The sequence below is a fragment of the Theropithecus gelada genome, chromosome 3 (genome assembly GCF_003255815.1).
Source record: "Theropithecus gelada isolate Dixy chromosome 3, Tgel_1.0, whole genome shotgun sequence".
Lineage (NCBI taxonomy): Eukaryota > Metazoa > Chordata > Mammalia > Primates > Cercopithecidae > Theropithecus > Theropithecus gelada.
In genome coordinates, this window is record NC_037670.1 from 88,143,968 (window position 1) to 88,170,429 (window position 26,462).

At 49.2% G+C, this 26,462-nt stretch overlaps 1 protein-coding gene across 2 annotated transcripts in view; it reads left to right on the forward strand.

Annotated features, from left to right (window-relative positions):
* GSDME (gasdermin E) overlaps nucleotides 1-26,462 on the forward strand; it is a 59,851-nt gene that overhangs the window by 26,950 nt on the left and 6,439 nt on the right. For both annotated transcript variants that reach the window (XM_025380232.1, XM_025380231.1), the window contains exons 4-8: nucleotides 12,428-12,599; nucleotides 14,274-14,394; nucleotides 21,178-21,342; nucleotides 23,349-23,476; nucleotides 25,244-25,436. In XM_025380232.1, coding sequence (XP_025236017.1) covers nucleotides 12,428-12,599; nucleotides 14,274-14,394; nucleotides 21,178-21,342; nucleotides 23,349-23,476; nucleotides 25,244-25,436 — 779 coding nt within the window. The remainder of the gene's footprint in view (nucleotides 1-12,427; nucleotides 12,600-14,273; nucleotides 14,395-21,177; nucleotides 21,343-23,348; nucleotides 23,477-25,243; nucleotides 25,437-26,462) is intronic.

Genomic DNA, 26,462 nt, shown 5'->3' on the forward strand with positions numbered 1-26,462 from the left:
TCTGGGGTGGGAGGGGCTGGCAGTGCCTCTTTATGCTGGTCTCCTGGTATTGGCAAGTGGAGGCATTTTTAGGCCAAGTTCAGGGTGGTAAACTTCAGGCTCATTTTAAAAATCAAAACAATTTGTGGTAGAAACAGAGGGAGGGTGTAAAGAATAACATAATAAATGCTACTATGCCACCTCCTAACCAGCTTACCCAAAGATCTTTTTCTTTAAACCAAGATACAGGGGCACCTTTTCCTACCTTCACAACCCAGTATTTCGTTGATTAGCAAAATGGGATCGTTGTTACCGTGAGAACTCAGTGAGAGAATATAAACAGGGCATGTATAGTGGTGCCTGACATGTGGCAAGTTCTCACTCATTGTGGCTATTAGTGTTGCCACTCTACACCAATAAGTATAGAGCCTGGCTAGCAAACCTGGCAAGCGCCAGAGCCCCCAGGGAGGGAAGGTGTGATGCAGCTTGCTGAGAGCCAGACAGGGAGCTGCGGAGCTGCAGGAGGGAGACGAAGTCCTTGGAGTTTCTGACGTGCAGCATGATGTTCTGCCTGAGCTCTTGTTTTCCTCTCCCATGGAGGAGGTAGGCACCTGTGCAGTCACCATTCTGACTCCACCGTGGAGCGACTGACGCCTTCAGTGAAAGTCGGCGGGGCTCTGGTTCTTGCCTATAGCAGCAACCTGTGTTCGCCAAAATAAGTGCTGATCCAGACGTGTAGCTGGGCTAAGGAGAAGTCTGCAAAGCACTCAGGCTGTTCTTTGTACATGTTTTGTTTGTGGCAGGAGACGTTGATTTGATTCTTAAGTAAAGATGTATGGAGCCCTTAAGCAATGTCAGTAAGACCTTCATGGGCCTTGTCCTGGTCCCCATATTCTCTATGGGAAGCAAAGCTGTCAAACTCAAGGCCCTACCAAATCCACTCTTTTTAAAAGATGTCTTTCCTGAAACCCTCAGGCCACACTCATCTCTGTGCTATCTGAAATTCTGCCAGTTTATTATTTTTTTTCTAAATTATTTTGTCTCCTGGTCTTGGTTTTAGTGAGTCCCTGGAAGCTTGTCTGACTTCTGTTGCTTCCTTTCACAGTGTAAAGGTGGCTTCCTGTAGAGAAGGGTGTGCTGGGGATCCTTCAATACTTGTCCTTGGGAGTGGTTTTAGTCTTTTTACAGAAATCGCCTTGTCCGATGAGCTTTATTTTTTATTGTTTTATTTTTTAATTTTTTTGAGACAGAGTCTCGCTCTGCTGTTGCCCAGGCTGGAGTGCAGTGATGTGATCTCAGCTCGCTACCACCTCTGCTTCCTGGGTTCAAGCAATTCTCCTGCCTCAGCCTCCCAAGAAGCTGGGACTACAGGTATGCGCCACCATGCCCGGCTAATTTTTGCATTTTTAGTAGAGATGAGGTTTCACCATATTGGCCAGGCTGGTCTTGAACTCCTGACCTTGTGATCTGCCCATCTCAGCCTCCCAAAGTGCTGGGATTACAGGTGTGAGCCACTGTGCCTGGCCGAGCTTTATTTTTTATTTTATTTTATTTTTATTATTATTTTTTGAGACAGAGTCTCACTCTGCCACCCAGGCTGGAGTGCAGTGGCGCGATCTTGGCTTACTGCAAGCTCTGCCTCTTGGGTTCATGCCATTCTCCTGCCTCAGCCTCCCGAGTAGCTGGGACTACAGGCACCCGCCACCATGCCCGGCTAATTTTTTGTATTTTTTTTAGTAGAGGTGGGGTTTCACCATGTTAGCCAGGATGGTCTCGATCTCCTGACCTCGTGATCCGCCTGCCTCAGCCTCCCCAAGTGCTGGGTTTACAGGCGCCGAGTTTTATTTTTAAAGGCAACTTCAGATCTTTTTGGAACTAGATAGGATTTAAGTCCTAAGAGTCATTCAAGTACTATTTTCTTCTAAGACTGATAGGCATTATTGTATTTCTTCAAATCCAAGATGTCATCCATTGAAAGAGGCACCATTATTCTATGTACCATTGAGAAAGAACACTGCCAATTAAACCGTGCCACCTATCAATTTTAAAACATCCTGATTTCAGAGATGTGAAAACGTAAAGAAAAAAACATGTGTCTCAGAACTGATGAGCTGCAGTGTGTACAGTCAGGATGGCTGGGATGAGTCAGGAGTTAGAATTCAGGTGAGCAGATATTTGTTCCCCTTGGGCTGTTCATGCAGTGTCTGACACAGAGACTCAACTCATCACGGCGCTTCTCATCTCCCTAAACCCTCCAACGAGCTGGTGGGTGAGGCATGAGTCCGGTTGGTTTAGCCAGGAATCTGAATATCAGACATGGCTCCTTCTTCACCTTCTCTCCCACACCTTGTCTCTTACCAGTTGATTCTACCTCTTCAATATCAGCCTTACCTGTTCCCATTCCCCCAGTCTTATTATGACAGTTTCTCTGGGAAATGGTGCAGGCCTCCACCCACCATCTCTTACCTGCTTTCATCTCTCCCCTTGCAGTTGATTCTCCACAGGGCAGCCAGTTGGATCCCCTCACTGCCCAGCCATGCCTTCTGTGTTCTCCCCTGTCCTAGGAGGATGCCCACAGGCTCCTCTGTGCAACAAAGCCATGCTTTCAATCTGTAGCCTCATCTCTCACTAGCTGCCCTCACATCCCCCGGGTCAGTCACTGAGCTTATTTCAGTTCCTGGGATTAATACTCCAGGCTCCTTCTACCTCCAATCCTTGTCTGACGTTCACTCCTCCTGTCTGCACAGACGCACGAAGGGCACGCACAGACTCACTCCTTCTGCGTCACCCAGTTAATTCCTCAGGTTAGACCCCACTTCCTTCAGGAGCCACATCACCCCTGGTGGGATACGAACCACGCTGTAGGGTCGTGTGTCGGAAGTGCCTGCGTCTGTGTCTGTTTCCCTCCTGGAATGCGCCTGCCTCCTTTGTCGTGGGGTCTGGCGCAGTGCCTTCGGCACACTGAGCCCAGTTTGCCTGAAAGGATAATTGGTTTATCTTTATTCTACAACTGAGGAGCCTGAATGTGGAAATTAATTAGTTTGCCTGGATTCAGGATTTCAAACCAGGTTCACAAAACACATGATTTTTCCGATCCAACTTCTATGCACAGAGCTTGGAAACAGACACATGTTCCAAGGGCTTTGGCGTGAAGTCACTTCTCGGCATCAGCTGCGTTTCTTTATCATCTTCCAGGCTTGTTGCATCTCATCCACTGGTTGCAGTTAATCACTCGTCTGAAGGGCTGAACATCTACAGGTGCTCATTTTTCCCTTTTTCTTTCCACGGGTCGTCGTATGTGAGTAAGCTAAAGTATTAGAGACTATAATATGTGGATAGAGGCGGAGCAGCCACAGTCTGCGGGTGACCTGGCCACTTTGGCAACAATGGGCAGTGAGCATTCTGCCCCAGTTTTGATTTTCCCAGCATTTTACAAGCCTGATGTCATCTTCATTACAGCCAAGTGAGAGAGAGAGAGAGAGGGAAAGAGCAGGGCTTATCTCACTGTGTTGGAAGTGGAGGCCCAGGGCACCGGAGTTGAGATTTCAAGAGATTTCCTCCCCCCGGCTGTGGGCTGAGCATCTCTGATGTGTGGGAAGTTTCTGTTATGAAACGTGGTTGAAATGGGGACTGCTGGTAGGTGCTGGGGAGCCAGTGGGCGGCTGCGTTGGTTTGCAAGAGGATCCACTTCCTGACTCTGGGAAGCTCACATGGGATCGAGCAGAAAGACTGCCAGTTCTTTAACAGTCAAGCATGCATTAAGCGCCTTCTGTATGCAGGGCCCAGGAAGGTTCAGGAGGGAGAGGCAGATGGGCGCAGAGCTTCGGGGGTGGACAGTACTGAGCTGCATTCTCACCCAGCCCCTTGGCTTCTGAGTTCTTCATGCTTCTTGTTGCTTTGTGAAATAAGGATGACGGTCACTTCATATACCAGTTAGGGTGTCTGGTTGCAAAGAACATTTGTTATTATCGCACATAAGAAAACACCTCAAAGAGGGTGCATCCTGGTTGACTGAATGGTTAACGGCAGAGGGTCAGTTCAGTGGCTCCGTGGACCCCTGTGGCAGCCGCCATCTGTTGCTTGTCGTGGCAGCCCAAGTTCTCTTGGTCCCTAAATGGCAGCCACATTGCAGACAAAAGATCCAGAGGCAGAAAAGTGGCCTCTTCTTTGTGTCCCTTTTTAAGAGGGAGAAAAGCTTGAGAACCTCTAACAGATTTTCCCCAGGTCTTATTGGCCAGAATTACCCCCTATTCCTGATGAGAAAAATGGAGTGACCAAGAATGGCCGAGAGACAAATCAAGACTCATTGGCGGGGCTGGGTGCATCCCGTCTCTTCCTCCCCTGTTACAGGCCCCTTAGCTCTGGAACAGTGCTGGGGACAGCAGCTAGTGGCACCCCCACTCGTAGTGAGGGAGAGTTTTGCAGCCTTCCCGGCACAGGATGCCGGGGACAGTGCCTGCAGAAGCAGCACAGATGTGGTTTGAGCGCTGCTCTCCTGCCTTGTTGTCAAAAAGCTTACAGACTTTAAAAGGGCGAATGGAGCTTCCCTTGGAGGGGAAATCGGCCGATGAAGGAGGCAATGGCGTGTGTGGTCCGGGATTTTAGGAGGCAGTTACTGAAATGAAACTCTTTGCTACCTCTGTAGAGTGGAGGTTATCAAGAGAGAAGCAGGCTTTCCCACTTAATGAAATGTCACACAGGCAAAGCCAAGGAGTTTACAGGCAATGTCTGTGGACCTTATTTTCCCACTCTACAGCTGGTCTGTGAACACACGTGTGATCCTTTGTAAACTGTAGTTTTAGCCAATAAATCAAAACCCTTGGGAGAAAATCCGGACTTTCTAAAGCCTTTATCATCAATACATATATCCGTTTCTGTGGGTTGCTTAATATTCCTGCGGCAGCAGGCTGGCCGCCATCTTTTGACTCTCTGTCATGTCCCCATCTCTGTTTCTGGGGAGATGTTGAAACCAGCTCTGGCAGTACGGCACCATTTCCTCAGTCTGCATTTGTACCTTTCGCTTTTTGTTGTTCTTTAGAAGAGTGCAGTGGAAAAAGCACACTGGTCTCAGAGTGAGAAGATGCAGTTCCTGATTTTGGCACTGCCACTAACAGGCCATGTGGTTCAGGTGGGCCTGTCGCCTCTCTGGGGCGCATTCTTCACTAAGGAGCAGAGAACTGGGTTAGATCCAGGTGATCAGGGTCACCCCCCTTCCCACGTCCAAGAAGACGCTGCCACTTAATCACAGCTTTCTTCTTCCTTACTGTCTTCCAGCCCACACTCAGCCTTCGAATCCTTTTCCTACAGCCGGGCAGTAATAGCTGATGGATTAATCGAGGTGAAAATAAAGATGAAACTGATTTTCTGCCCAGAACTAGATAGTCCCCTTGGGTCCCTTCTAGTTTTATAATTTCTCCACAGCAGACTCAACAAAAGCTCCTGGTCCGTCATGATGTCCCCTAGGGTTTGGAGAGCCTTGCCAGGCTCCCCAGGGTTTCCATTGGAAACTCTTCCTGGAGGCCATTGTTATTATCAAGAGCCTTTGTGTAAGAGGACCCTGCTAGTGGTGGGTGCCTTGGCCTGTTCCCTGAGAAGCTTGCATCTGGCCTGGTGCCTGGAGCATGGCAGGACTCAGGTATTTGTGGAGGTGAATGAAGGAGAGTTGAAGTGTGGGGTCTGCATGACAAAGCTTGCCCTCCTGTGTCTCTGCAGGAGGCATCCCGGGGACCTCCTTTATGCTTTGGTAAAGAAACCTGCTTCTCTCCTTTTGGATAGTGTCAGACTTTTAAAAGTCATCTCTGGGTTTCTCCTCTGTGAGTTTGCATTTTGGCTCTTGAAAGCCTTAGAAGCAGAGAAAATAGAAATTAAAGCTTCAGGCTGGGAGAGGAGGCAGCTTCATTAGGGCTGGGCCTGGGGAGCTGATGGATGCTGGAAGAGCTGGAGCCTCCCTTCCTGCTGGGCTGCTCTGGTCCCCAGCAACCACGCTGGGCTCTGGGCCACGCTTCCCTCCCTCCATCACTGCCTGCTGCCTCTCAGCAGCTCCTGCCTGGTCTCCTTTTCCAGCCATCTCCCTTCCTGTATCATGTAGTTGCTGTCTTGAATGTTCCCACATCTTGTATCCAACTCCTGTCCTGTGTCCATGCAGCCATGCTTGTAATTGCTTTGAGGGTCCACTTCCTGGCTGAGGGCTCCCTTATAAAGCATCCTGAAAATTCTGGCCATTTCTTTGACCACCCTGGAAAGGGATCTTGACTTGCCTTCCCTGCCAGTAGTGGGAGGAAAAAAAACATTTACGGAGCACCTGCCATCTGCTGGGTAGAGCGTGGGTCATTTAATGCAGGAACTCCCTGAACGTCACCCTCAGAGCAAATTCTCAAGTTTACAGATGTGGAAACTAAGCTTCAGGACTGGAGCAGCAGCTCAGCTAGGAAGAGACTGTGTTAGTCTGTTTGCATTATTGTAAGGAAATACCTGAGACTGGGTGATTTATACAGAAGAGAGGTTTAATTGGCTCATGGCTCTGCAGGCTGTACAGGAAGCGTAGTGCCAGCATCTGCTCTTGGTGAGGCCTCTAGAAGCTTCCAGTCATGGAAAAAGGTGAAAGAGGAGCAAACATGTCACATGGCAGGAGCAGGAGCAAGAAAGAGTGAGGGGGAAGGTACCACACTCTTAACCAGTGTGAACTCACAGTGAAAACTCACTCATTATTGTACGGCGGGCACCAAGCCTTTCATGAGGGATCCAACCCCGTGACTCAGACACCTCCCACCAGGGCCCACCTCTAGCGCCAGGGATCACATTTCAACATGAAACGTAGAGGGGACAAACATTAAATTGGAGATAGAGCAGGGAACCGACTCCGGGCCAACTCCAGGTGTTTGTGTTATACCGACCTGCCAGGTATGGGCAGAAGGGCGGCCTCACAGTAGAAATGGGCGGGGGGTTCAGCAAGCCCCTGAGTGAGGAGCGGGCGTTCTTCTCGACTGAGTGTGCAGCCCCTTCCCCTGCCTCCAGACTTGTTCCTTCGGGGCTGGCCCTTTCTGTTGAGGATATACGCCTCTGCCTCGGTGGCGTCCTGTTCTTGCTTTCATATTCCCGCCCCGCCCCCCGCCTGGAAGAGCGAGGAGGCTACCCTTAGACAGATGTGTGAAGCAGACGAAGAACATCTGCTTGTTCATTTTCTCCTTGAAGAGCTTCTGCTCCATTTTCCCTGTCTTTGGGCATTTGCCTCCTGGCCGGACTCGGGGAGAGGGTCTCATTCCAATCCTGCCCAGATTTATGTGATAAATCATTCGTTTATCCCCCAACTGGGTGGATAGCACAGGGCTAGGCACCAATAAAAAGAGCAAGGTACTTTGTCCTTCAGGAGCTTACAGTCTGTCCAGAAGGCCCTTTTTTTAAAATACAATTTTTTTTTTGAGCTGGGCAATCCATTCATGTGGTTTAAATGTCAAAAGGCCAAAAGAGAAAAGGTGAAAAGTCCCTCCTAGCCATCTCGTTCCCCACCCAAGAGGCGACCACTGCTAATAGCTTTCTGTGTCTCTAAAGCCATTCTGTCTGTGTTGCTCAGTGGCTCTCACAGGGCCCGAGAGGAAAGAAATCAGGACAAGTCGGGGAAGAACTGTCAAAGGGCACAGGGCGGCAGCCACGAGGAGAGTGAGATGGGCTTGGGGAGGACAGGCAGGCATGGATATTCTGATAAAGATTCCCAGAGGACTTGGGTATAACTTGCTTTTCTAGCCTCCATCTACTGGTCTGGTTAGATAGGCAAGATATTTACATATCTAACCAGTATAGCAATACAAGAGTTAATGGAGATGAAGATTCAATTCCTAGTACAGCCCAAAGGTGCCCTCACCCAGAGGAGGGAGACAGCAGCTATGGATGCTGTGGTCATGCGGGCCACTGTAAAAAGACCTGGGCTTCCCAGCTGTGACTTTGGTTACTGCCATCAACCTCTCTGAGGCTTTTTTTTTTTTTTTTTTTTTTAACTCTTCTGAAACCCTCAATTGAGAGTTTTAAATGTTTTTGTTTCATGAACTCCATTAGCAGTTGAAGAAACCCATGGGACCTCTTTAAATGCATATAATAAAATATATCAGGTTATACAGTAAACAAATTGCATTGGAGTTTGGCTGGTTTCTGCACTAGGTGGGCACAGGAGAGCCCTGTTGCATGGTGATTTCTGTTCTGAGGAGGGCCAGGTGACCTTGAACTGTTCTGGGTCTGCACCTGAGAACTCTGTCCCCAGGGGACACCGGCTCTCCCCCTGGGGCTGCTTGGGGCCTGGTGGAGTTGACTCAGGGAGGAGATGGGGAAGAATTCCCTCCGGAGATTGCTTTTTCAGAGAGTCAAACGAACAATGCATTTTCCCTGACCTGTAGCTTCTCCTCTGTCCCCATGGGGCCTCTCCTAACTAAAGATGATTAAATTTGTCCAGCATTTGGTTTCCAAAAGGTGGCAGCACTGTCCTGGGAAACAGAATCCCAGTGAGTTGGGTGGAAGTGTTTGCTGCTAGGTGGATGATGCCTGCGGTTCTCGCAGCCCTGCCTTGGTAGCCCAGGGAAGGATTCCCAGCGGCCTGCATGAGCTGTGGCTGTGTGACACTTACGTTTCTGGTTACCCGAATCCTGGCCTTGGAGACAGTCTCCGTCCCTGGGCGAGCTTCTGTTCCCACCCAGGGCTCTCCTGCGCCCACCTAGTTCAGAAACCAGCCAAACACAGCGCTGCAGTGGGTCCACCCCACAGAGGCCTTTTGAAGGCAGCGACTCAGCAAGCGTCTCAGGACTGCCCTGTCATCGGATATGGCAGGCAGTTGCCCGCCCGCCTGCGTAGACGGCTGCCCCTCTCTTTTGGTGTTTGAGGTGGGGGTTCTGGAGGGAGGTGGGCATTTTAAGCAGTGGAGTCTTGAGTGGTCTAGGCTGAGCTTTTTCTTTTCGAACAATTTCACATTGGCTAGGAGCAGTGTCAGGTGTTCAGTGGATTCTGTGTAGGGCAGGTAGGAGGGCTGCGATTTCCAATCCAGCAGAGTCACATCGGACTCCGAAAGGCGGCAGTTGTGGGGTCATCACCAGGCGGTGATGCGTCTGACGTGTGTCTAGCTGGGAGGAGCCCATAGCTGTAAGTGAGGGCATAGACAGACGTTCAAGGATCTGCTAGAAGATAGAATTTTGAGCAATAGAAGGAAGAGACCACTGGAAAGGGAACAGTATGTTCTGACTGGTGGTTACAATGGCTTTTATCTTACAAAGTCTTTGCCTGTGGGACCAAGGCATGGAATCCTGTAGGAAGATTGCATCTGCTATGCACCATTTTTTGATCCAAGCTGCGGATCCTCCATTTCCCCCATCTTCCGTGTCTTCTGTCTTTCACACGTGGATGCACAAATACATATGTACACATTCATTCAAGCAAATAGAGGGGAAAACCCCACAAGTTTTATTTACTCATTTATTCCAAAAATATTTCCTGAGCTCTTCCTATGCACTAGGCACTCATCCTGGCCCTGAGATATGCAGTCAATAGGATGACACACTTGCCATCTCCACAGGGTTTATATTCTCCATGGGGGAGGCAGGCCATGAGCAGATGAAGGAATGAGCTAGAAAAATATCCGATGGAAATGTGGTCTCCGGAGAAGTGATCTCAGGGTGTGATAGCATGATGGGGGTGCAGGGAACGCTTCCCCGAGGAGGTGACCAGTGAGTCAGTGAAATGTGGCTGTCAGGGAATGCGTGCCGAGGCCTCAGGGTGGGCACACAACTGGCGTTTTTAAGGCATAGTGAGAAGGCTGGAAGGTAAAGTCAACAGGGGGCAGGGCAGATCACACGGGGCCTGGGAGAGCAGTGGACATGGGATATAGCCATCCAAGGCTTTGAAGAAGGGAGTGATGTGGAAAAGTACCTCTGACTCAATTCAGTGCCCCATAATTCCCACGCAGGGCACACACTGTGGCTTTGTTTTGTGAGCCTCACAGAGGGGCACGGGAAGGTGGGTGGAGCCAGCCAGTGTTTGTGTGGCATTTAACTCTGTGCTTGGCATACCCCAATGGCTCACTGCATGCGTCTCATCTAAACCCTGACGCAACCCCATGAGGAGGGGGGCCCTGTTACTAACAGTTCATCCACGAGGAAACCTAGGTGCAGAGGTGGTTCTTCACTGGGCTTGCCCAGTGGGAGGGCAGAGCCGAGATCTGAACCCCAGCCCTGAGGCTCCAAGGTCCCCGTTTCCCATTCCTTCCTGGAAATGGAGTCTCTGGGCAGCTTTGTGGTTGTTATCAGTCTATTTTTATCATGTGTGAGACACTGTTATAATTTGAATTTCCTTAACCAGTACTAAGATTGAACCCGTTTTTCCTACGTCTTATCTATTTTTTATTGTGGTAAAATAGATGAGACAAACATTTACTGTTGTAACCATTTTTAAGTGTAAAATTCAGTGGCATTAAATATATTCACCCTGTTGTGCCGTCATCTCTACTCTCCACTTCTAGAACTTCTTCATCACCTCAAATAGGAACTCTGCAGCCATCAGGCAGTGACTCTCCTTCTCCCGCCCTGCAGCCCCGGTAAACTCCAATCTGCTTTCTGTCATTATGAATTTGCCTATTCCAGATATTTCATATGAGGAACCATACAATCAATATTGTTCATTTGTCCCTGGAGTATGTCACTTGGCATAATGTCTTCAAGGTTCACCCATGTTGCAGCAGATGTCAGAACTTCACTTCTTTGTTTTTTGAGACGGAGTTTCGCTCTTGTTGCTCAGGCTGGAGTGCAGTGGCATGATCTTGGCTCACTGCAACCTCCACCTCCCAGGTTCTAGCGATTCTCCTGCCTCAGCCTCCTGGGTAGCTGGGACGACAGGCATGCGCCACTACGCCTGGCTAATTTTGTATTTTTAGTAGAGACAGGGTTTCTCCATGTGGGTCAGGCTGGTCTCGAACTCCTGACCTCAGGTGATCTGCCTGCCTTTGCCTCCCAAAGTGCTGGGATTACAGGCATAAGCCACTGTGCCCGGCCCAACTTCATACTTTTTATGGCTATATGATACCTCATTATATGACTATAGCACATTTCGTTTCTCCATTCATCTGTTGATGGACGTGCGAGTTGTTTCTACTCTGGGCAGGTGATTACACTGAGATGGGACTTTCCTAGCTACTCACGCCAGTTCCAGGGCTACTTTCTGAAGCCCAGAGAATCGGAGTCTGTCTAGGATGGGTGACCCAGCACGTGTGTGGTCAGGGATGGGCGCTGAGCTTTTCAAGGTAATTAACCTCTTAAAAAAATACCAGCATGGATACCATAATTTTTCTTGTGCTGTCACCAACTCTAATTTGGTTCTTTTCCTGTCCATTTCATAGAATCATAGCATTGAATGTGATCTCCAGAGAAGTTATTTCATCATTTGCTTCTAAGCATGAAATCACCTCCTGTAAATAAACATTTAGTCTGTTCTTGAAAGTTTGTAGAATTTTAAGTGGCTGGGTGGGAGCCCCAAATCTCTGCTGAGTGACTCTGGACAGGCCATGCATAACCAGCCTCAGTTTCCTCATGTGTAAAAAGACATCGAGCCCCTTCTAAGAGATGAAACATGTTTCCTAGACAGGTTAAGAAGTTTCCTCTTAGTTCAGATCTAATTTCCTTCTGGCTACTCGTACTTTAGGCCTATTCCTTTCTCCATGAGAAGCAATTGGTCACCATTCCTCCCATCATAATCCTGTGTTCCCTGGGCCACGGCTGTGATGTCTGACATCCCTCAGCTCTGATTAAAGAACAAAGTGGAGTTCCCAGGGCCTAAGGCACATGGATTCAGTTTCCTTCCTGGTTAGTTTTCTTTTCTTTTCCTTTTTTTTTTTTTTTTTTGTTTTTGAGATGGAGTCTTGCTCTGTTGCCCTGGCTGCAGTGCAATGGCACGATCTCAGTTCATTGTAACCTCCGCCTCCCAGGTTCAAGTGATTCTTGTGCCTCAGCCTCCTGAGTAGCTAGGATTACAGGCGTGCACCACCACGCCTGGCTAATTTTTGTATTTTTGGTAGAGACAGGGTTTCACCATGTTGGCCAGGCTGGTCTCGAACTCCTGATCTCAAGTAATCTGCCTGCCTCAGCCTCCCAAAGTGCTGGGATTACAGATGTGAGCCACCGCACCTGGCCCTGGTTGATTTTCTTTTCTTCTCTTTGACAACGGGTGCTGCTGTTTGACTGAAAGCCCCCTTCCCTCTAGCATCTAGCCTGGGCCCCCAGAGGCCCGGCAGCTCTGAGATGGTCTCAAGAGAGTTTGGTTTATGCCTTTCCAGGTGACCTGTCCCCTCTTTCATCACCAGGAAATCAGCAAAGCCTTGCTGTCACCTGCTCACTCCTCAGCTGCCTGCTGTGCAAGAGGAAATTCACACGACCCCAGTGTCCCCTGAGGCACTAGGCCACTCACAGCCATTTTTCTTTTTCAGAACAATAAATCTGAGAAATCCTGTGCTCCAGCAGGTGCTGGAGGGAAGGAATGAGGTCCTGTGTGTTTTGACACAGAAGATCACGACGGTGCAGAAGTGTGTGATCTCCGAGCACACGCAGGTCGAGGAGAAGTGTGGTGGCATCGTGGGCATCCAGACCAAGACGGTGCAGGTGCGTGCGGCTGGGCTGCCCTGTGGTCACGGCTGGGTAGTCATGGAGACCTTGGTCGGGGGCCTCTTTGGGTAGTGTCTTCATTAGTCAGGACTCTTTCTGTAGCAAGTTAACAGAAACCCAACTCACACTGGCTTAAATGAGCAAGAGTGTATTGGCTCGTGTAGCTGAAACACTTGGGGAAATTGGCTCCAGTCACTGCTGGATCCAGGCCTTGAGGATATAGGGAGCCACCTTCCCTGGGTCGATCCCCTCTCGGATGGGCTGTCCCTACGGTGCTGGCAGCTCCAGGCTTGCTCCTGATTTGCTGCAACTCCAGGTGTGAGGGGGCCTAGGACCCAGTCTCACCAGACCACCCCGGGATGTGTTCATTCCTGAATCAGGGCAGGGCCGCAGGCATTCGAATGGGCCGGGCGGGCCCATGTCAGATGCTTTCCCTGTAGGCGGCAGATGTTTCCACCAAGAAAAATGGACACACAGGCACTGACCAGGCCAAATGCAAGAGAATCCCTAGAGCCTCTCAGAGCCGGGGCTCTCACAGTGATTACTTGGAATTAGCTGCTGCAAATCCTTTGTGGGTTGAGTTAGGGCAGGTAAGATCTAGCTATCTCTACATAGATTCTTCTGGATTAAGTTACTGACAGTCTTACCAAGCTGATCCATGAGCCAGTACTAAACTTCAATGGACTAGGTGGCTGTCAACCCCAAACTCTTTCTCCTCCAGCTTGCCACGGTGGCTGATATTTTCTTAGAGATTGACTTCTTGGGATGACTTTTGGCTTTTTCTAAGGAACCCTGAAAGTTATATTTGGAAGGAGCTGGAGGTAGAGGTTTGGGGCCAGCACTCTTGCTGGGGTGGGGCTGGATAGCAGCAGCGAGGGAGGTGCTGATGGGAGATGGCTCAGGCTGGCCCTGCCGGTGCTCCTGCCACAGTCACTTCCTGCCAGAGTTTTGGAGCCTTTGAGAGTCAGGAGGCTGGCTGCCATTTCCCCACCCAGAGCAACACACTCTGACCAGGATCAAGTTGCTAAGAAAAGTTCTCTGATTGCCAGTGTTTGGCCAACAAATAGATTCTCATCTTCCTCTCACCAGGACATTGTGGGAAGGGGTCCTGTTTGTGAAAGCGTTTAAAGGCGAGAGCTTTGGTGCCTGACTTCTTGGCATTTCCTGCCTCTCCTCCCTCCAGCCTCTCCCCACTTCCATCTCTGTTCCTGGTTTTATCAGCACTGTGCACCATCTACAGGGGTCCGGAGTGATATGCATGGGGCAGGGGGCCCTCTCAGCTAGGTTCTCCCAGTCCAACTTTGCTACTGTTTAAGGTTTTCATTAGGATTTCAGTTGTTTCCATAATCTGTGATGGAGGGAACTGGGAGGTGATCTTATGTATCGTATGATCTTTGCACAGCACTGTAGACCTAACTTCACTGTATCCCACACTCTGGAATCTCGCTTTGATGCCACCAGGTTGGCCATTTACTTGGGAATATGTGTAGTGATGCCAACAAAGATTGAATCCCCCATCCCCCATGCTGGCTGGCGCCTCTGTTCCACTCAGTTCTGTGGACATTGCTCAGCATCTGTTATGTGCAAGACATGAGGCTGGCTGCAGTGGGGAACAGAGCAGCAGGGAGAGCCCAAGTGCACAGGTGGGAGTGTGTGCGCTTTTGCCCACAGGTGTCAGCGACGGAGGATGGGAATGTCACCAAGGACTCCAGCGTGGTGCTGGAGATCCCAGCTGCCACCACCATTGCCTACGGTGTCATTGAGTTATACGTGAAACTGGACGGCCAGTTCGGTGAGTGTCTCCTCCTATGGTGCTGAGGGATCCCCAGCGGAGGGACTCGACTGCTTTGCAGAGGACTCGACTGCTTTGGAGACTGTGGGAAGAGAGGGAAAGAGGTCTGAAGAGGACAGACTGTCCCATGACATGGTCCCTGGACATGTGGGCTGTACTGGGGGAGGGGCGTGGTGAGGGATGCCTGGAGCAATGCCACCCTCTCCCCCAGCATTGGTGTGGGGTGAGTTCCACCAGCATGGTAGAGGGCTGGGCTGTGCCCTCTGGGCATCAACCTGGGCTCTGCGTCAGACACACTGGGCATCAACCCTGGTGCCATGATGTCCTGCGAGGTCTCAGGCAAGTTGCTGAATCTTGCTGAGTCTTGGCTTCCTCGTCCCTGGAAGGTGAAGGGCATTTCTTCACAGGGCTGTGTGAAGATTTAATGAGATGAGGCCTATGAAGCGCCTGGCACAGTGGCCATTTATTAACTCCTCCACCTTTGCTATTAATAGCATTATCACCGTTATTGTCATCCCACCTCCTTTCCCCAAGTACGAAGCCAGACATGCTGAACTTGACTTTCCTCTGCTGATCACGAGTGTGTTCAAAGCGCGGAGACCCTGCCGTTGTCAGGGAAGAAATTCCAAGCTTCGGTTCAGTGAGTGTCTGCTCATTTTAGGTGCTCACAGCCCCTTCCCTCCTCATGTTCCCAATGAGAAGAGGTTGTGTTCACTCATGAAAGCAGTGTGACCGCTCCTTAGGGACATAAGTGGGTAAATGTAACATAATAAATTGTGAAGTTTTTTAGGTATGACAATGGTATTATAGTTATATTTATAAAAATGAGTCATCCTGTCTTTGAGAGATGTACACTGAAACATTCACGAATGAAATGGTAAGATGTCTGTGGTTTGCTTCAAAAATAATGTGAGTGGAGCATAAAGGGTGTGAGCGTGGGCAGCTGCTGAGGGAAGGAGGCGTGGCTGAGAGGGGACAGTGGCTGAAGCTGGCCGATGGGCACATGCTGGTTCACGCTCCTCCTCTCTATTCCTGTGCAGTTTGACATTTTCTGTAACAGCAGTTTTTAAAAGTGCTGTGATAGACCATGCACATGCCTGCTGCTGCCTCCCGCTCCTCTCACATTTGTGGAAGGGGGGGCAGTCTCCCGTGAGACAGCTCCTGCCCTCGCTAAGCCCACACGAGTCACGATGCCATTCAGCGACCACTAGAGGGACTCGAACAGAGCGCTCAGTGTCCTCGTGTGCTGCTGTCCACAAGCTGAAGGGTGTTTGAGGATCCCTAGGAGAAACAGGCGAGGCACAGAAGGAGTGCACGGAGCCTCCCTCTCTCATTCTGCAAATGAAGCAGCCTGCATTTTAGGGTGGTGAAATGATTTATCTGAGGTGACAGAAAGAGAAAGTGTCAGTTTGAAGCAATTGGTCAAAGAGGTCGGTCAGGGACCAAGAAATGCTGAGAATACCTTCCTTGAGGCCCATAGTTCCAAATTTGTGTCCTCTGGGGCATTTTCCTTATTATTGTCATCTTAGTCTTTCTCTTTGAAAAGACTTGTCTTCCAAAAAAATTGCATCATGAAGATGATCAAATTGTTCTTCTAGTCTCTGTTATCTGTATGTGGTAAGTAGGGTCACCACCTGCACTTTTGGGGTTCTAGCCCCCCTACGTCTGCCTCGGTGGTCCTGTTCAGTCTTACTGATGGCCAGCGGTGAATGTGTCACTTCCCCGTAGCTTACTGAGGTATGATTGACACACAAAAACTATGTATGTTTAAGATGTCCAAGCGATGATTCAATAGACATGGACATTGTGACGGGATTACTACTGAGTCAAGCTAATGAACACATCCATCACCCAGCATAGTTACCCTTTGCATGTGTGTGGTGAGGACACTTACTGTCCACCCTCGCAGCAAGTCTCAAGTAAACACTGCAGTACTATTGGCTACAATCACCATGCTAGATCCCCAGAACTTAGCAGCTTACAACTGGAGGTTTGCATGCTTTGACATCTCCCCATTTCTCCCAGAGCCTAGTGCCTGGCAACCACCATTCTATCCCCTGCTTCTGTGAGTTCAGCTTTTTTCAGTTCCATGTACAAGAAAGACTATGTAGTATGCGTCTTTCTGTGCCTGGGTGATTTCACTTAGCATACTGTCCTCCGGGTTCATCCAGGTTGGCACAAATGACAGGCTTTCCTTCTTTTTCGTGGCCAAAGAGTATTCCATTGTGTCAATACATCCTTTTCTTTATCTATTCGTCCATCAACAGGCAGTTATGTAATTTCTGTATCGTGGCTGTAGTGAAGGATGTGTCACTTCTGTAAGGCCTTCTGAAATCTTGGCACACACCTGAGGATGCCCATGAATGCTCTGCGGACCCTTCGGTGGCGGGGACCCAGACCTGGGCTGCCACTCTAGGCAGTGGTCCCCATGCCAGCTTCCTCCTGTTTGTCCCAGGAGGTGGCCTTTCTTTCTCAGATGGGGTTTGAAAGACACAGCCTTGTCTGGCAGGGCTCTCCTGTTTGCATTTCAATTTCAGGCTTTTATCTTTTCCAGCTTCCGTTGTCTTTGAAAATAAACTCCTCTTTGTGCTGCTGAGAAGAGGTACCCTGGGGTTATCTCGGCCTTCCCTTGGCTCGTTCCCTGCTCTGGCCTAGGAGGCAGCCCCGTGGCTCCTTCCTACGACAGCTTGGTGGTCAGGCCATCGTTCTGGGTGACTCACTGCCTGATTTTAAACCAGTTCTGCTATTTCTTTTCTTTTTTTGCCCATCTATTTCCTGTTGCTTTTGCTACAGAATGTTCTGATACAGCTTCATAGACATAAACCTGCAGTGCTTGGAAGGGCCCTTGAGAAGACATGCCTGCCCTCTCTCCCTACCTTCCTGGTGGGATTGCATTTGACAGGGATCCTGGTCGTCTTTTGAAAACTCGAAGGGAGGCAGACTCCATCTGCATCCTGGCCAGGTGCTTCAGCCATGCCAGCTGCAACGAGACCCCTTCCTTCACCCACATCTCCCCTCTCGGGAGACACTTACGCCCAATCAGAAACACCCTTTCATCCTCTTGACCTTCCGCCTTGCATTTTTATACATCTTGGCATTTGCTGGTGTCCTTCAGCACCAACTTCCAATTGAATGCCTTGTGGGCATGAACCTGTGTTTCCCACGCTGCACCTGAATCTGTGCACATCTCCCCACTGGCCCTAACACCATCTCCTTGCTTCCCCACCTCGCTTTCCTTAAAGACAGGGCCTTGCTCTTTGACCGAGGCTAGAGTGCAGTGGCGGGATAATAGCTCACTGCAACCTTGAACTCTGGGCTCAAGCAGTCCTCCCACCTTGGCCTCCCAAGCAGCCGGGACTACAGGGGCTTTGCCACAGACTCGCAACTGGCTACTCTGATTATTTCCTGTTTCATCCTAGCAGTGTAGCTAATGGGATTGTTTTAAAATTGATCACTTCACTCACCTGCTCAGAGACCCTTCTGTGGCTCTCTGTCCTAAGAATGCAGTCTGCACCATGTCACACCTTATGGGCCAGCCCAGCATGGGTCTCATGCCTTCCCTCTGGTCACAGAGCCACTTGCCCCGTGATCTCACTGAGGTCTGGGGCATGCCACGCCCTCTCCCACCCCCAGGCCTGCTGCGCCTCTCTCTGGGCATGCTCTCTGCCTCTTTTGCTCCTGCCCAACCATCAGATGGCTTTTCTGGTTCTCCTTCCCTGTGATGGGGTTCAGGACATGCAACCCTAAGATATTTTAAAGTGAAGGAATTTGAAAAGATGACAGAAGCAGGAAGGTCACTGTGACCTTCCCCTCACCCTTCTCCCTGTAGCAGGTCATGAAACTTCAGAAGGGTTTTCCAACCTTCCCCTGACACAGGTTACAGACCCTCAGCGGAGAGGTGCCCTCCCTCTGCCTGGAGGAAAGAAGCAGCCGTGTCTCCAGACACAGGACACAGAGAGGTGAAGAGACAGGCCTTGCTGAGTTCCCAGATGAATGGCCTTTCCATCATATGCTCTGCCCTGCCACATTTCTCCACCACTGTCCCTCAAACCTAGCGTAAAAGTACTCAGCTTTAACTATTTCTTCACATGTTCATTTCTTATGAAGGCTTCCATGTCATGTAAAACTGCTATTCAGTAAACTTGCATGCTTTTCTCGATTTTTTTTTTTTTTTGAGACAGAGTTGCACTCTTGTTGCCCAGGCTGGAGTACAATGGCACGATCTTGGCTCACTGCAACCTCTGCCTTCTGGGTTCAAGCGCTTCTCCTGCCTCAGCCTCCCGAGTAGCTGGGATTACAGGCGCCCACCACGCCAGCTAATTTTGTATTTTTAGTAAAGACGGGTTTTCTCCATGTTAGTCAGGCTGGTCTCGAACTCCCAACCTCAGGTGATCCGCCTGCCTCGGGCTCCCAGTGTTGGGATTATAGGTGTGAGCCACCGTGCCTGGCCTCTCTTGTTAATCTGTCTGTTGTGATAGCGACCTCAGTCTTGAACCTAGGGTGAGCAGAAGGGAAGACGTTTTTCCTCCCCTCCACCCGCTGGCCACTCTGGCCTCAGCCCTGGTCAACCCATCCCCACTCTTAACCACACTCATCGTCAAGGGCTGGTTTGTAGTCCTTTGTATCTGTGGCTGTGAGCACAGGGCCTGGTATAGGGGATTTTAAAGATTTACATTGTTGCATATTTGCTGGCTGGCTGGGGATGGATAGATGAAAAGAATGAATGAATTGGTAGCGTCCTCAGGAGCTGTGCATGGATGAAGGTGAGAGTGTGGTTGGCGCTGTGGATTCTTAAAATGCCAGTTGGTTCCACATTATTTTGGGGACCTGGCAGGGCTTCTGGCAGAATTTGAGGCTGTGTGAATGGTCAAGGCTCCTGCCCTCAGGGAACAAAGTTATGACTTAGGTGCTGGTTCACACTCTGCACCCCAGTGGCTAAGTGCAAAGTGTGGAGGAGCAGGGGCACCCTGAATGCTGGTGAGTGTGGGCCAGTTGGGTAAAGCCAGGGATTGTTTCCTTTGTCTTTAGATGGCCATTCTTCTTTTCTTTTCCATTCTATCTTTATGAGCATCATTAATGCCCACAAGCAAATGAAAATATGTGCTAATACTCATGCCTTCTACATTTCAGCAAATACGGTGCCCTGCCACATTTTTATTCCATAGCCTTTGCTTACGTACACAAGTTAGTAAATAGAATCATATAGAAAACCCTAATTCTTGAGCTCACTTACTGTTTCTGCTTAGTAAGGACATACTAAATTACATTTTTATCTACACCTTAGATACCTTAGCTGGGTTCTCAAATTTGGAAGTGTTTGAGAAAACATTTCTTTGCTTTTTTTTTTTTTTTTTTTGAGACAGGGTCTCGCTCTGTTGCCCAGGCTGGAGTGTGGTGGTGCGATCTTGGCTCACTGCAACCTCCACCTCCAGGCCTCAAGGGATCCTCCTACCTTAGCCTCCAGAGTAGCTAGGATTACAGGCGTGCGTGACCATGCCCAGCTTATTTTAAATTTTTTTGTAGAGACGGGGTCTCGCTATGTTGCTGCTCTCAAACTCCTGAGCTCAAGCAGTCTGCCTGCCTCAGCCTCCCAAAGTGTTGGCATTACAGGCATGAGCCACCATGCCTGGCCCTTTTTATTATTTAAAAAACTTTATTGCCTAGAGCGGTGGCTCACACCTGTAATCCCAGCACTTTGGGAGGCTAAGGCAGGTGGATCACTTGAGGTCAGCCTGGCCAACATGGTGAAACCCCATCTCTACTAAAAATACAAAAATTAGCCAGGTGTGGTGGCAGGCGCCTATAATACCAGCTACTCGGGAGAGTGAGAGAGGAGAATCGCTTGGACCCAGGAAACGGAGATTGTAGTAAGCCGAGATTGCACCACTGCACTCCAGCCTGGATGACAGAGCAAGACTCCTCAAAAAAACAAAAAACCACCAAAACAAAAAAACCTTTTTATTATGGACATTTCCCACATGTTCAAAAGTAGAGATAATAAGGTAGTGAGCTCCCATGTGCCCACCATCCAGCTTCAGTGACTAGGGCAATTCATGTTTTAGCCATAACTTCACCATCTCCTTCCTCTCCTGCTGGATTATTTTGAAGCAAATCCTAGGCATTATATTGTTTCATCTATAAATATTTTAGTACCTTGAAATATGGCTTTTGAAAAAAAGACTAGTTTTGCCTTCATAGAAATAGATTCATAGAGAATGTATTCTTTTGTGTGTGCCATTTTTCACTCAACATGTTTGTGAAATTCATTCATATAACTGCAGACATCAGTATTTCATTTTTTATTGCTGTGTATTATTCCATGTATTAATACAGAAACACTGATATCTTAAAAACATACTCATATAACTACTTGGCCACCTAAATGTATTGGCAATAATTTTTAAATATGATCAGTGTTCAGATTTTCCTAGTTGTTTTATGCATGTCAGGTTTCATTTGTCTGTTTAGAATCAGTTTGTTCAAATCAGGATAAAATAATATTTCCAATGTTTTAAGGATTGCATCTGGCCTGTTCACAGACTATATATTAGGGAGCTTTATGTAAGAACAGCCATTTCTCTATTTGTTGGAAGTGGCTGGGCTTTTGGTCAAGCAACATAGTGTGTATAGGGATCGAGTTTTATGGGGAAGATGGATGGGTCTTCTGCTCCACTCTAAGTTAGGTCTAAGATGTGCCATCAAGGCTGGGCTGACCCTGTCCAGACTTGTTGGCACATCTTAGACTCAACTTTACGTAACTTGTCCTCTTCTTCTGCACTACAGAATTCTGCCTTCTCCGAGGGAAACAAGGTGGCTTCGAGAACAAGAGGAGAATTGACTCTGTCTACCTGGACCCCCTGGTCTTTCGAGAGTTTGCATTCATAGACATGCCAGATGCTGCGCATGGGATATCTTCCCAGGATGGACCATTAAGTGTTTTAAAGCAAGGTATTGCTAGTAGGGCAGGAGTGGACAGTTGAGGGCCCACTGAGCTCTGTATCCCAAGAGGTGGTTTGGCCTTCAGCATCAGTGACCCCTCAGTGACTCACAGAAAACATGAGAAGAGAGGTGATGCCACCGAGGCCCAGTCCACTTGGCAGGACTCACCTCGGTTGGATCTTAGGGAGCCCCAGGTTGTGGGTGCTGTATTTTAGGAAGGGAGGGGAGAATGACCCTCCACGGGGCAGGGGTTGGAGACTGAGGTAGTCAGGGTCTTGGCATTTTTCTTTCATTGTAAGCACAGAAGCCCTGTTGACTACTAAGAATAGCTCATTAGCTGTGAGGATGGAGAACCCAAGTTTTGCATCTGTTTTGTTATATTCTGGGCTTCATTGTCAAGACAAGCAACGCTTTGTCAGCCTTGCAAAATGCTCTCTTGGAGGCTGCATGGCGCCAAAGAGGAAGAGGGGCCATGCCCAGGATGTGCCTGCAGCAATTCCTTTTGCTCCTCACAGCATATGGTGCTTTAGAAAGCTGGTTTCTTTTGTGGGGGGTGTGGGGGCGCAGCGTATAGGAGGAGATAGGCAAGGAAAAGGGGACACAAATAGGTGAGAGCTTAGCACAAAGAGCTAGGAACCGCTCAGGTTAGGGTTAGGGTTAGGGTCGCTCTGGCTTGGAGGGTAAGCACAGAAGCCCTGGTGACTACATCCGTGGAGCTTTGATGAGTCCCAAACCAGGGGATGCTTTTGTAGCAAAAATGTCAATATTTGAAGAAAAGACAACAAAGGCCCAATTTTAACATAAGGCTTTCCTATCCTGGCTTCCTTGAGATGGATAAGTGGGTGCAATTTTCAGCTGCCACTTAAAGGATTTTGTCATTGTGGGTTAGAACCACAGCACAGTGGCCCTACAGCCACTGGGAGCAGAAGGCAGTCCCGTGCTGCAGCTTCCTTCTGTCCTGCCCACAGGCCCACCCTTTGAGTTGGCCTTTCTGGTCAGCCAGGGTGCAGTGGGAGCTGGATGTGCCAGGCAGGAGGAGGGTGGGGGCTGCCTGGTCTTTGTACCCTCAGAGACTGGACCGACCAGGACAGCTTCTGTCTTCAGGCTGGGACTGGCAAAGACATAGTTGTTTGTATAGCAGAGTTTTGAAATATGTTGGTTACTGACGTTCTGTGTTCCTCTGTGTGGGGCTTTATACAACTGCTAGTTGGAATTCTCCATCCTCATGGGTGGTACACTGATGTATTAGTGTGCATCCCTGCATATGAAACCTTTAAAAATAAAATCTCCACTAGACTTAATTTACAGGAAGCTTGAGTATCTTAACCCTCCCCCCGCCAAAAAAAAAAAAAAAAAAAACCAAAAAAAAAACCACCAAAAAAAGAAGAAAGGAAAAGAGATTCTAAGGAGAGAGGCCCCTAAGCATCCTGCAGAGGCAAGAGCTTTGGGGACTCAGTGCTCAGCTTGAGGACTTGTGAAGAAGCACAGGATAGAAAAAGAATAGCTGTGCTTGTGATGAAAATAGGGTGCCAGCCCTTTTAAAAGTGGGCATTAAATATTAAAGGATAGAAAATCTGCAATGTACTACAAGAAAGGACATGAAAAATAATGTATTTTGGAATTTGTATGGCTCTAAAGCATTGTAAAAGCACTGACTTATGTTTAGTAATTCAGCTTTGATAATTTACTTCCAGAGAAATCATGCTAAAGAGGAATTTAAATGACTTTTCCAGAAAATAATTGATTAGACTTAATGTTTAGTGAGTCATCAAAGAAGAGTGAAGCTTGAAATACAAAACTTGGCTTCCCTCTCTCTCTCTCCTCCCTCCCTTTGGTTATTGAAAAATATGCAGGGTGGTGTGTAACTTGATGTTTATTTCTGAGTTCCATGACTGGCAATGCAGCTGGGAATATCCATGAAAGAACTGATGATTAGCTATAAAAAGCAGGAACTGCTGTCCGATGTCGTGAGATGTGCATCGTGGTCATGAGACTTGGGTGTGCTTTCTTTTCAGTGACCCCGCTCCTGGAGAGGAATTTCCATCCCTTTGTGGAGCTGCCTGAGCCACAACAGACAGCTTTGAGTGACATCTTCCAGGCAGTCCTGTTTGATGATGAACTACTCATGGTCCTGGAACCAGTGGTGAGCCCCGGGACATCTCAAGGCAGTGTTTTCACCAGGGTTTTCTGGAACAGGGGATGGGCTAGACCTCCTGGGGCAAAGCGTTGAGGCAGGATGGAATTGTGTTAAAGGTTCCCCGACCTCCTTTTCTCCCTACAGCTGTCTCTTTTCTGACTCTTGGGTCCTGCGTTTTCTAAGTGCAGACAGGTAGTTGGCCTCAGGGGTAGAGGGAGGTAGGTGTTAGTTTCCTAGGGCTGCCTCAACAAAACTGAGGGCTTAAAAAACCAGCAATTTATTCTCATCGTTTTGGAGCCTGAAAGTCCAAAATCTAGGTGTCTGCAGGGCCACACTTCCCCCAGAGGATCTAGGAGAGAATTCTGCCTTGTCTCCTCCAGCTGCAGATGGCTCCTAGTGTTCTTGGCTTCAGGCAGCAGCACTCCAGCCTCTGCTCTGTCTCCACATGGGCTTCCCCTCTGTGTGTTTCTGTGTCTTCTCCTTTACTGTCTGTTATAAAGACACCATCATTGGATTTAGGGTCCATCCTAATCTAGGATGATCTCATTTGGATTTCCTTACTTTAATTACATCTGCAAAGACTAAGGTTCCCGGTAACATATGCTGGGGGCCACTACTCAGACCACTGCAGGGGGTCGTGTGGTAGAATCTAGCAAGTCAACCTGTTTCATTTAGAACAGAGAAATAGGCTTTTGCACTGTTCTGTTTTGCAGCAGAAGGATATCCGGGGAGGTCAGATTCCTTAAGTCAACTCTTAGTTGTGCAAATGCTGAGAGCCACACAAGCTGCCAACCCTCCAGCCACCCAGATTCTGCGTCCTCCCTTTCTTAAGGCTGAGGCTTTATAAACCTGATTTTGACTCTAGTTTTGTTTTTTGTTCTTTTGTTTTTCTATTCTATTATGCAGGGAGTTTGAAGAACTGATTTAATGCTTTATGGTTTCCAGGGGAGTGTTCATATTATTTTTCCTTCTTGAAATGAGATTGTGCCGAAAGAGCCTGGGTATCAGTGATGGAACCTGTTACTGAAACAGCCCCAAGGACCAGGATATTTGCATTCTAGAGGGTGGGGAGCTCAGTTCCAGGGAGAACAGTTTCAAAAAGCCCACTGACTTCTACTTCCGAAAATAACTTCTTCCAAGAGCAAAATGTCAGGCCAGCACCCTGTGGAGAGAGCCTCAGCTGCCCTGTCAGATGCTGGAAAAGCAAGCTGTCTGGATGGTGGCGAGGGTGGGGTCCAGCTTTCAGATGACCGGCTCTGGACACCAAGGCTGTGGGTGGTGCAGAATTGGCAGGGTGGTCCTAGCTACCTGGCTCTCCAGCAGGATCGCCTCACTACACAGCAGGCCCTGTGGGGGCAGACGCAGCTGCCCAGTGCCCGGTGGGAACGTGGCCGGGGGCTGGAGCGCCTAGCTTCACACTTGAGAACCAAGACAGGACAATGCTTATACATCGCCCTCCCCAGTTGTGTGTGTAACCACTTGTTTCTGGTCCCTGGCACTACCTGACAGACCCTGCCCTAGAAGGTTCTAGGCCACAGTTCCAGCAAGTACGCCCCCCACCCTCGCGAGCCAGGTTCAGCTTACTGTCCCTTCAGTGAAATGTAGCCCCACGGATGAGCAATTTCAGAATGTAGAGAAGAGCTGCGGGTGGTACTTTCCTTGGGGGACGGGTGTAAGGGCCGGGGCTTGTGTGTGCTGTGAGGAGAGGCCCCCGCTGTGGCGCTTGATCTCCAGCTGTCATGACCATCCCCCTTCTTCTCCCCTGCCCTACAGTGTGATGACCTGGTCAGCGGCCTCTCGCCCCCAATGGCGGTGCTGGGGGAGCTGAAGCTCCAGCAGCAGCAAGACCTTGAGGCCTTCCTGCAGCTAGTGGGGTGCAGCTTACAGGGTGGGTGTCCAGGCCCCGAGGACACAGGCAGCAAGCAGCTCTTTATGACAGCCTACTTCCTGGTCAGTGCCCTCTCAGGTAAGGAGAAAAGGAGAAAATAAGAAAATGAAAGAAATGGCTGCTGCTGGCTTTAAAATGCTTTGCCTACTATCTATGCTCCTGGGGACACAGGGTGGTAACTGTGGAAGATTTGGTACATACAGGTCTCTCCCTTCCGGGACAGGGAGGATAAGAGGTAGGAGGCTGATGGGAAACCACAGACTCGAGAGCCTTTCCATCCAGCACAAGCCTCCCCACTCTCCCGGAGGGCCCTTCTCCCTCCTCCCCCAGGGAAGGCCACAGTGGGTGACCCCTTGCCAACAAAAGCAAGCATCTCCCTGACAGGCTGTGGTTCACACTGGAGTCCCAGCAGAGCTGAGTGGCAGCGGCTTTCATTTGGTAACTGCTCTCCTCGAGCATTTCAGTCCTTCTGATCTTCTTTGCAAACTTGTTATTCCCCACCCAGCGTGCCCCTGTCTGGGGAAAGGGGGCCACAGAGAGCATCCAACCATCCAATGTACTAGGCTGGGAGGCAGAGCTGTGGCTGGGTCCAGATCCATAGCTTCTGCACTGGTCCTGAAATGGCCTCCCAAGGGAGCAGTCATCTAGTTACTGTGGAACAATCTCTGCCACCTCTGTACCACTCCCATCCGGAACCTGCTATGCCAGAGCGCCTGTCAGGAGATGGGCATCCTTCACAAGGAAGCTGGGCTTCCTGTTCCCTCTCAGAAAAGCCAGTTGTGGCAAACCAGTCTCCACAGCTTCCCTTCATGGTGACACTAGTCAGGACACTTGGTTTCTGATACATTCAGGGTTCCTCCCCAGCACCACACAGAAACAGACCCAGTAATCTTCAGTTTTTAAAGAATTCATATACCCCATTACTTACTGCAGCATTTCTATCAATAGGCTGGATCAGTGATGCCAAGTAGGTAACACAGGGCCAGCATCATGAATGCACCACAGTCCCCTTCTACTTGAGCCTAGACACAGCATCAAATTCTCTGCAACTGGCTGGGTGTCGTGGCACACATCTGCAATCCTAGCGTTTTGGGAGGCTGAGGT